Source organism: Nerophis ophidion, linkage group LG16 (assembly GCF_033978795.1).
Source record: "Nerophis ophidion isolate RoL-2023_Sa linkage group LG16, RoL_Noph_v1.0, whole genome shotgun sequence".
NCBI classification, from domain to species: domain Eukaryota; kingdom Metazoa; phylum Chordata; class Actinopteri; order Syngnathiformes; family Syngnathidae; genus Nerophis; species Nerophis ophidion.
The window spans coordinates 17,960,300-17,971,322 of NC_084626.1; the positions used below are offsets into that span (position 1 = coordinate 17,960,300).

Sequence of the window (11,023 nt, forward strand, 5' to 3'; positions counted from 1 at the left end):
TCAAGTTTTGAACCTCCACTGAGAGCGTCTTTTGTTTGTTCCTGTTTATAGTAAAATTAAAATGTCATTACCTTCACGTTGTGTCCGATCCAATCGCTTTGCACCACGGGAAAACAAACCACACCCTAGTCCAAATCGTGACGGATGTCGCCAGCGCCTAGTCCAAGGCTAGCGCCAAGTCCAAGGCTAGCGCCAAGTCCAAGACTAGCGCAAGGTCCAAGACTAGCACCAAGTCCAAGGCCAGCGCCAAGTCCAAGTCCAGCGCCAAGTCCAAGGCCAGCGCCAAGTCCAAGGCCAGCGCCAAATCCAAAGCCTGCACCACGCCAAGCTCCATCGCCTGCACCACACCAAGATCCAGCGCCTGCACCACACCAAGCTCCAGCACCTGCACCACGCTGCCAAGCGCCGCCAGTAGCAGCTCCAAGCCAAGACCCACGCCGCCAAGCTTCGCCACCTACCACAACGACGCACCCGCCTCCTCGTCGGCCACGGATGTGGCCATTCACCGGTTGTCCATCACGCCAAGTGCCCAAGTGCGCCCACCTCCTCCCCGGTCGTGCGCCTCGCCAAGGGCAGTAGCGCTTAACGCGTCGCCGCCACCTGACTCTCCCTCGGTGGATTCGAGGACACGTGGTCTGGTGACCCACCACCATGTCCCTCTCCTGCTCTCCCATGACTCTTGATCCTGCTTTTTTTATTGGGTTTTGTTTGGACATTTGGGATCCGTCCTTAAGGGGGGGGCTCTGTCAGTTTTGGTGATCATGTTTAGTTCGGCTATGTTCTGTTTGGTTTTTGCACTGTCAGTTCCTGTTTTTTCACTCCCTGTTTTGTCTCCATGACTAATCAGTTCACCTGTCCTCATGACTCACGCATCTGTTTTCATTCACCACATCACTATTTAAGCCTTTTTTTTCTATTGGCCAGCCTGGCGACATCACACTCCTGACACTTCTGATTGCTCACTTCTTGCCATAGTTTCATGCTTTTCACGTCTCAGTAAGTGCAGTTTTGTTTCATGTCCTTAGTCTGTTTATGGGTTTTGTTCCTGCGTTAAGTTTGTTCCCCGCCTTGTGCGTGCCCTTTGTTTTTGTAGTACTTTTGGGGCGGTATAGCTCGGTTGGTAGAGTGGCCGTGCCAGCAACTTGAGGGTTGCAGGTTCGAATCCCGCTTACGCCATCCTAGTCACTGCCGTTGTGTCCTTGGGCAAGACACTTTACCCACGTGCTCCCAGTGCCACCCACACTGGTTTGAATGTAACTTAGATATTGGGTTTCACTATGTAAAGCGCTTTGAGTCACTAGAGAAAAGCGCTATATAAATATAATTCACACTTCACTACTTTTGGGTGTTAAAATTAAATTATGTTCACACCCTTGTTATCCATGCCGATGATCCATGTTCTTTTCTTGTTCCAAGTAGGTTTTTCTTTATTCATGCCATATTACAAGTTTTTGTTTTATCTCCATAGTTTTGCCTTAGTGCAAGTTTTTGTTTTCATAGTCAAGTTTTGAACCTCTGCTGAGAGCGCTTTTTGTTTGTTCCTGTTTATAGTAAAATTAAAATGTCATTACCTTAATGTCGTATCCGGTCCAATCGCTTTGCACCACGGGAAAACAAACCACACCGTAGTCCAAGTCGTGACATACACACTGCAAGCCTGTAATGAAACATTGGCTAATACTTTACAGATACTGTAATGTGATTTTTCATGTTTTTCAGTCAGCACAGATTGATGTTGTTTTTGTTTGTGGTTACCCGTAGGAAGAACCATACCGAGCTGCATGAAGAACTTGGCTTTAATTAATACTTCAGGAGGACAGCAATTGTACATATGCACTACATGAGAGCGTGGTAACAACTGATTCCCTATTGGGCACACCTTGGTGGTGCATTCAAAAACTACAACAACAAAACAGTCATTTTACCAATTGGTCTACATCCTTCCCTTTTTAGTTGAGAGTCCTTAAAAAACTAAAGAAGATAAGTGAAATTAATATCTATTTGTAACTGAGATCAAATCTCTTAACTGCGTAGGTTGAGTACAAACAATTCACTATCTTTATGAATTATCTAAACACATCACAGAACAGCTAGAAAAAATACTATCTCTCTCAAACTAAATCACATGTGCATTTTTCTTTTCTTACTGCACATACTTTGGATTGGGTCTACAAACTCGACCTGCACGTGTTGTGTAAGCTGGTGATGCACTTTCCGTTTGCCCAATCACTGTCTCTTCTCCACCTTTACCATGAATTGATTAATGTGGACCCCGAGCTAAACAAGTTGAAAAACTTATTCGGGTGTTACCATTTAGTGGTCAATTGTACGGAATATGTACTGTACTGTGCAATCTACTGATAAAAGTTTCAATCAATCAAAATTCTCTCAGTATAATGGGAAGGACTAAGTCTACCATGGTATGTCTACCATACTGAGAGTCTGCTTCGTCGTTCTGGAACGGTGTTGGTGGTCGTTCTTGAACCGGGAGGATGTGGTGACGATTCCTCCCCTATCTTCTCCCATCGGATTGGATGATGTAGGAACGTTGCTCTTCGCACGACTTTTCCACTATTCCAAGTCAGTCATGTCCAGCAGGAGTCTGCATAGGGATCACTTGCCCTTCTGCCAAGGGACTCAGTGGGCGACTTGACTTGTCATAGTGATGTTTCACTGTAGTTCTCTTGTCGACTAGTCGAGCGTGTACTTGTCTTGAGTCTTTTGCTGCTGGTTGTAGTAGTCTGGTACACACTGGGATAGCTGCATGCGTTTGTATTGACATTAAACATTCGGCAGGGGAACCAAGTTCTGCATCTTAGGGAATGTTTCTGAGGTTAAGGAGGTTTAGGAACACATCAGTTTTGTCCCGGTGGGATTTCTAAATCAGTTGCTTGGCACTCCTGACAGCTCTTTCTGCGAGTTCTTTCGCCTGGGGAAACTCTGGGCTGCTGGTGGTGTGGATGAAGTCCCACTCCTCAGCAAACTTCCTGAATTGCTGACACTTGTACTGCCTTGCATTGTCAGATAGCAGTGTGTGAGGTGTACCATGCACTGAAAAATAACTTTTCGTTTTGGAAATTACAGCTGTTGCTGTGTAACAACTGATTCCCCATTGGGCACACCCTGTTGGTGTATTCGAAAACTACAACAACAAAACAGTAATTTCACCAAATGATCTACAGGTGTCCTATCGCATTGTGTTAAAGTTTCCGGAAATTTACGGAAAACTTTCCACCCCTTTGCAACCTTATGTGTGTGTGTGAGAGATCTCGTTGCCCAACTTTTCCACTAAATATAAGTACTGAATGAATAATCTTACTCTTGATTTTAATCGTATTCAATGATTATATCTGACCTACTTACCAGTTTTTATCAAGGCTTAGGTCAAACTGATTACTAAAAAAAGACTTATCAAATGTACTGCAAAAGAAGGGACTCAAAAACTGATGAAAAAAATGTACAAACAAATATGCAATACTAAAATAAATACATTCTTGCTGATTTAATATTAATAATTATATATATGCTTTTTAAATGAACGTCAATAGAACTAAAGGGAAAATAAAAATTAAACTTCACCGCTTAAGTCATCATTTTTGCATTGAAAGGGGAACTGCACATCTTTTTGGACTTTTTCCTATCGTTCAAAATCATTGTGAAGAACATGATGACAGATTTTTTAAAATGCATTTTAAATATTAAATAAACATAAATAAGTCAATGGGAGCTCCACTATTGCGCCCATAACATCTTATATATAAGCATTCAAAAAGCAACAACTCTGAGAAAAATCTCAGAGTCTTCTTCGATAGTGCCTTCAAATCCACCAAACAGGTCAGCTCAGTGGTTATTACCAGCTTTTACCGTCTCAGATCCCTAGCAAAGACCAAGGCCTATCTCTCCCAGAGCGACCTGGAGACTGCTATCCACGCCTTCATCACACACCGGCTAGATTACAACAATTCACTGTACGTTGGCATTGATCAGGAATCACTCTGCCGTTTGCAGCTTGTGCAAAACGCGGCTGCCCGTCTCCTAACCAGCACCAAAAAACACAAGCACATCACCCCAGTCCTGGCCTCACTCCACTGGCTTGCTGTCCGTTACCGCATTGATTTTAAATTACTTTTAATTGTTTTTAAATCCCTAAATGATCTGGCCCCACAATACCTGACCGAGCTTCTGCATCATCATACCTCGTCAAGAGCCCTAAGGTCAGCTGACCAACTGCTGTTGGCAGTCCCTAGATCCAGGTTAAAGACCAGAAGGGACAGGCCTTTTCCGTTGCCGCCCTTAAGCTCTGGAAGAACCTTCCCCTCCACATTAGGTCAGCCCAAAACCTTTCTTAAGACCTAACTCTTCTCGCTGGCCTTTGACCTGAGCTGAGTCTGCCCACTAGGCCACAATTTTCTAGTCCCACCCCCCACCCCTTCACTTTAAAGTTGTATTTTTCTATTTGTCGCACTTTTTATTACTATGATTTCTATTTAGCAATTTTTTTACGTTTTATTCGACCCCTTTTATTGTATTGCTTTTAGCGCTATTTTGTTCAGCTCATTCATTGTTTATGTTCTTTTTGTTTTCTGTTTCTGTTGCTCTGCTTTTTTTTTTTCAACCTGTAAAGCACTTTGGTTCAATTTAAAAGTTGTTGTAAACATGCTATTTAAATCAAATTTACTTGACTTGACAACAATACTCCATTTACATGTTGTGATTCGAACATTGACCAAGTATCAGTGTTATTATAAGCGCTAACGCAGACAAACAATTTAGAGCGGCGACATAATCACTTCTGTTTCCCTGTGTATACATCATCGATTGGTCTGCTGTTTCCTCGCTTCCTGTAAGTTTATTGTAGATCATAAATCATGTCTTTCACCTGGATATGAGAGTCTGAGTAGGTAATGACATGTCATGTTGAGACACTTTCATGTCATGTCATGTTGAGAAACTTTCACAGCCAATTTAGGACCTGGTACTGGCAAGAACGACACGAAAAGCGCTTGTCCCAAAAATCCATTTGTCATAAAGTCTTTTATAACTATTGTGAACGATCGGCCCCCCCAAAAAATGCAGTTCCCTTTTAAGAGACTTCCCTATGACTTCAGATCCAGACTTTTTCTATTTGTTTGCCATTACTGCCGTAAGTAGTAGATGAGTGTATTAGAACTCACTACTGCTGAAGCCCGTACAGGCCACAGCTAAAAACAGATATATTTGGAAAGCCCTCTAAAATTTAGGGTCCATGGTTAAAAAAACACTGCTCTAGACCCTGCATAGACAAAGACAGTAGAGAGGAGGGCTGCAACTACTTTGATAGTCGACTAGTCATTGATTATTTTAATGATTAGTCAATTTATCCGATTATTGAGCATATTCAGTGGCTCTAATTCAGCCATTGGCTTTTGAATACAGCTTGAGATATTTTTAGGCTTGTGCTAACAACAAATATGACTAATTCACTGAGAAATATTTAATCATACTGGGACTGTGCTGGTCATTAGTCCATTGCAAAAATAATATTTCTTCTAAATGTTTGTCCATGTTAAAGTAAGGACTGGCAAAGAACCAAATAAAACCAATCATCAAATTGTATACAAACAGAGGACAAAAAACAACACTGGATCTATCTAGCATCCACCAAAAATGTATTTTGTGATAATGATGTGTTTAGAAAGATGCACACAGGTAAATACTATATACAAAGGTTAAGTCTAAAGTCTATTTTTCCCACAACTCTGTTGCTCTGTTTTTAGCTAACTAGCTAACAAGCTAACTATCATATTGAGGAGAGTCTATATTTATTTTTCTAATCAGCCTGACCTAAGCTTAAGGTTTGTGTTAAATAAATAATCATCTTTGAGATTAATAAATAGTTTCTTAGCGTTTGACAAGTTGGAAACTGTAAGTAGGTTTGATAATATTATTGGATATGATTAAAATCTACAGTAAGATGACTAATTCGGTATTAAAATTTGAGTGTACCTCAGGTCAAAAATGTTAAGAATTCCTATACTGATGAACGTTGCTGTCTTAGGTGTACAGTAAGTAAATACGCAAGTAACAAAAACTGTTCGCCATTACCAATTGTCTTTTTTAATGTTCGCTGTAATATAATCTATATACTCTGTGTTCATCTCGTATTGGTATGACTGATTCTGAATGGCTGCCAATTGTACTAACATTTCCCCATTTGAGACTCTCTCCAAAATAAGTTGGTTGTTGTGCTGTAGAAATGATAAAGTTGAGACTTGAGAAGTCGAAAGGAAGAAAGAAATCTGGTGTCCGGGTGCTAAACGCTCCTGCAGCTCACTTGGCGCAAGAAGTACTTACTCAGACATTTGTCTCGAACGCCATAGATGACAGGATTGATGGCACGAGGTAGAATCTGTACGATGATGTAGCAAGCGAAGAGAGAGTCGATTTGGTTCTTGGGGAAAGCGGTCTTTATAGAGGTTTTGACCATCGGCGCGACATACGTGGTCATGCATAGGAGGACCTGGACGCTGTGCAGCAGGATGGTCATCCGAGCCTTCTTGCTGTCCTTGCTGGCCTTTTGGGCAGTGCAAAGAATCATAAAGTATGTGTAAAAGAGGATAAACCAGACCAGGATCAGGTACACGACGTAGGTGCTGTCCCGCTTAGTGGCTAATAGAGGATTAGGGAAGGCGTTCTCTCGCATACAGAACATTCTGGAAGAGAAGAAGTCGAGCGGCTCGGTAGCTAAGGTGATGAAGAGGTCAGGCAGACCCATGATCAAGCTGTTGGTCCAGATCAGAACGATAAGGATGAGAGTTCTGTTGACGGTGCAGAGGCGGGCATGGTGCAGCGGCAGGCACACGGCGATGTAGCACTCGGCCGCCATGCACGCCAGATTGAGCGGAGCGTTCTGAGTGGTGAAGACGGCCAGCAGGATCAAAGTGGCACACACGGCCGTGTTGATCGAGTGGACGATGTAGCTGACAAAGAAGAGCACCAGGGTCACGTTCACTTGGATCACGTTGTTCAGCACCAGGTGGAAGAAGAGGATGTAGCGAGGGTTGGTGTAGAACATCTGACCGCAAAGGAGAACTGTGTCACGGTTTGTTGTATGTTCTTTTCAAAGTTCCTGACCAAGTCTTGCAATGTCTCACCGGGTCACACCATGTCTTACCTGGTGCTTGCAGAAGGTGTGCATGAGGCTGATGTTGATGTAGTTGATGAGCAGGCCGAGGAAAAACACTAGAACATTTTTGAAGACCACGTTGAAAAACGGGTCTCGGTACCCCACAACCACGGTCACATTCAGCGACTGCGCCTTCATGTTGAAGCAGAGCGAACACTAGTGATGACAAGAACGTTGGGGTGTAATTAATGTCAGAGTATCCTTGTTGGACTTTGGAGTAGCAAACCTAATCCAATGATGTACTGATCTTCCTTACAGTGCAGCAAAACCACAAGACTTTGACTCAGAAAGAACATGGTCCTAGTAGGATTTAAAGTGACAGAAAATAATTGCCTTCTAGAGTAAACACAATTGAAGTCATCATATATTTTTTTAACTGACCACTTACTATAATAAGTTCCATGTGTACTCAGGCCCTTCGCAACCGGGTATGCAAACTCGGCAGTTGCCTGGGGCCCCCGGCTGAGATGGGGTCCCCTGATAACGACAAGTCATTTATTTAAATTCCACAGTAACAACAATTTGTGATGCTATTACTGGAAAATTCAGTGATAATATCAGAATAATGTCAAAACACTGTTGGACTCCCCCTAAAGATGCCCCTCCTAGCAGCCACAAGTTTCATATGGACAATGACACTGAGAAATAACAATTAATTAATGGTATTGACACTATAGCAGAGTGTCAATGGAACTGTCGGAATCCCCTTCAAGGGGGCCCTACAGCAGTCACCATAGTTTTGGAAGAGTATGCACGGCCACTCGTTGTAACGTAATTTAAACTTTTGCTAACTGGATATCAAAATACGGTTAAAAAATGAAACAAATTCACTTTTCTGGAAGCCAGAAGTGGAGGTGGAAAAGAACAAGAGAGAGAAGAAACAGCAAAGACCTATAAGACTTTCACTTTGTGGGTCTATGTGGCTACTTTGAAACTACTGCATGTATGCCAACCAGGACATTTGTTGACCCCAGATACACACTTTGCCTCGGGCCCCCAAATACCTTGAAACGGACCGATGTATATTTATTTATATTAAACGTGACTTATCTTGTGGCAAAATTAATATTTTATTAATCCATTGCCGAAAAACAATTTTAGTCCAAGTGCTTCTTATGTGCCTTATGTTGTTATGTTGTTTCTCCTTAACTGCCTGGGCCGGTTTTATGTTTTAAAGATAAGACAAGTTTTTATCTGTGGAGTGAAATTACTGCCAAAACTCAAAAAAACACAAACATTTTTTTACTCACCCCCAACCATTCACTAGAGAAAAAAAATCCAAATACTTGAATTTAAAACACAATTTACCAGTTAAACAAAAAATGTATCTGCACGTAAAATGAGATCGCTAGTATAAAAGCAGTTTTCTGCAAGTAAAAAACAAGTATAAAGTATAAAAACTATTATGTTCAAGTTAAAACATTTGGCAAAATGGGGGAAACTCACAGGTTGAGTTTGTTACCCCTCTCTTTTGTTTGCCTTTTTATTCTCCACCCTGTTTCTTTTTCTTTACTTTTGGCAGACAGCACCATGCACAAATAACAGTAGATATGACCGGCCTTATATTGACCTAGCACAGGGGGTTCAAACTAATTTTAGATCGGGTCTCACATGGAGAAAAATCTACTCCCAAGTGGGAAGGACTGGTAAAATCACGGCACGATAACTTAAAAATGAAGACAACTTCAGATTGTTTTCTTTGTTTAAAAATAGAACAAGCACATTCTGAAAATGTACAAATCCCAAGGCCGAGACCGATATAAAGATCTGGAAGTTTTCTTTTTCTCTACATCTTTTCTTTTCTGTTAGCAGCGTAGAATTGCCTCTCTGTAACCTGATTTTATTTGAGATTTGGGCTGTAGCATGTCTTCAGAATCTTATTTTTCGGGAGAGAATTTTCCACTGGCTCCAGACTACAAAGACATAACGAGCCCCCACACGGTGCACACAATGAGGCACAGGAAGTGTGCTTTGCATCACGCATCTCTTCGCGACACAACGATTACGGGTAACCTACGGCACGATAAGGTATTGTCTGCCCCTTGTTTTTTTTTGGCCGCGATTTTTATTCATTTTTTGTACGTTTTTGGGTTTATAGAAAAATTATTTTCTCCTTTGAAATGTTTTTCTTAATTTTTGCTTGATGGCAGTGATAACTAATAATAATACAATTGTCTTTTGGTCAAAGGTTACTCTCCAAATGGGTTTCTTTTGTGACTGATGCTGTATTGCAGCCTTTTCCAAGGTGTGACCAAACCATTCCTGTTTTTGCTAATATCACAATTCGCTAGTTTGTCTTTTGCTCATCATCCTTCCTCCTTCCCAAAAACGAGCCACTTCACCCCAACTCCTCCTTCTCTCTCTTCAATTCCCAATGTGGCTTTAAAGATCTGGAAGTTTTATTTGTCTCGCTCTCTCTTTTCTTTTCTGCTAGCAGGGTAGACTTGGTTCTTCGTAACCTGATTGTCATGATCCGTGGTCTGGATCATGTTTTTGTTATGTTCTGTTAGTTTTGGACTCCCTTAGTTCCTGATTTTGTGCAGCCTTGTTTGTTTCCATGGTTACTTCTTATATCCACCTGGCTCTGATTAGTGTTCGCCCGCTTACCTGCTTCGCAAGCACTAATCAAAGGCACTATTTAAGCTTGCCTTTGCCAGTCAGTCGTTTTAGTGTCATTGTTCACCTCATGTCTTGCCAAGTAAGTCTTGTTAGTTTCATGCCACAGTTCTCAGAGTATTGCTTGTCTACCGTCCATGCTAAGTGTTAGCTTCTGTTTCCTGTGCTAAGTTTTGTGCTTTAGCTCCAAGTGCAATCAGCGCGTTGTGCCTTCGCCTTGTGTTCCCTTTTGTTTGTACCTCTTTGAGTTTTGGATAATTAAATCATGTTTTTACCTGCACGCCTTGTCCGGAATAGTTCGTCTGCCTTCCTGGGAGAAAGACCCCGCAGTAAGCTGCAACCCTGCCGTGACACTGATGTTTGTTAAGATCTCAAATAAATACTTAAAATACTATAGCTTTCTCTGGACATTTCTTTATTGAATAGGAAACATTCCAAAACACAATCAGCACAGTGGGTTTTGAACCTGTGTCCTTAAAGTAACACAATTTCCACCTCTATACACATTTGGTCTGTAGTATGTACTTTGAATCGTATTTTTCCCAGGAGGGAATTTTCGGTTGGGTACAGAGTCATAACAATTCCCCACACGGTGCACAATGAGGGACAGGAAGCGTGTTTTGCATCACACATTTATTCCGGGTGCAACAATACAGGTAACCTACAGTAAGGTGCAGTACCTTGGTTTTTTTGGTCGTGATTTTTGGTTCATCTTCGGTACGTTTTTAGTGTTTAAAGAGAAAAAAGTTTTCCTCTCAAACCTCTCTTTATTTTGCTTGTCATCAAAAACTGCAGAGTTTTCTTAAAAGTTAACAGGTACTAAACTACACCTCTTCCAAATGGTAAGTTGCCTTTTGTTTATTGACAATTGTATACACCAGTTATTCTTATCAGTAATTACAGGACACACTATAGCTCCTTAACGGCAAGCAACCCCCAATTTTTTTTTAACTTAATTAAGTTATATCTAATGAAAATAAAGTGAAATTTGAAGTAATAGTAAAATAGGGTTGCAAAGAATAATCAATTAATTGATTATTTTGTCAGAAAAAAAGTTTCATTTGTATTTTAGTGCCTTAATGATTAATTTATTAAGTTTGACCGATCTTTGGAAAATTACTTTATAAAAAGTAATGAATCATACTTACTCGTCACTTCGCCAAACAAGTAATTGAATTACTAACAAAATTACTCTTTAATGACTAAGAGAAATAATCATTGTGTTACTTTAATAATAAAGTG

General features: G+C 41.1%; 1 protein-coding gene across 1 annotated transcript; it reads right to left on the reverse strand.

Annotated features, from left to right (window-relative positions):
* Positions 1 to 6,292: 6,292 nt before the first annotated feature.
* LOC133535658 (odorant receptor 131-2-like) lies at positions 6,293 to 7,303 on the reverse strand. The gene is made up of 2 exons (XM_061875613.1): positions 7,154 to 7,303; positions 6,293 to 7,054 (listed from the first exon to the last, which is right to left on the reverse strand). Exons 1-2 carry the CDS (start codon positions 7,301 to 7,303, stop codon positions 6,293 to 6,295), a joined length of 912 nt encoding a protein of 303 aa, XP_061731597.1.
* Between the last annotated feature and the right edge of the window lie 3,720 nt (positions 7,304 to 11,023).

Excerpts from the sequence above, each read along its gene's own strand:
- LOC133535658 (XM_061875613.1), bottom strand. The coding sequence starts at position 7,303 with ATGAAGGCGCAGTCGCTGAATGTGACCGTGGTTGTGGGGTACCGAGAC. Across the intron at positions 7,055-7,153 it reads ACACCTTCTGCAAGCACCAG|ATGTTCTACACCAACCCTCG; the intron begins GTAAGACATGGT and ends CTTTGCGGTCAG.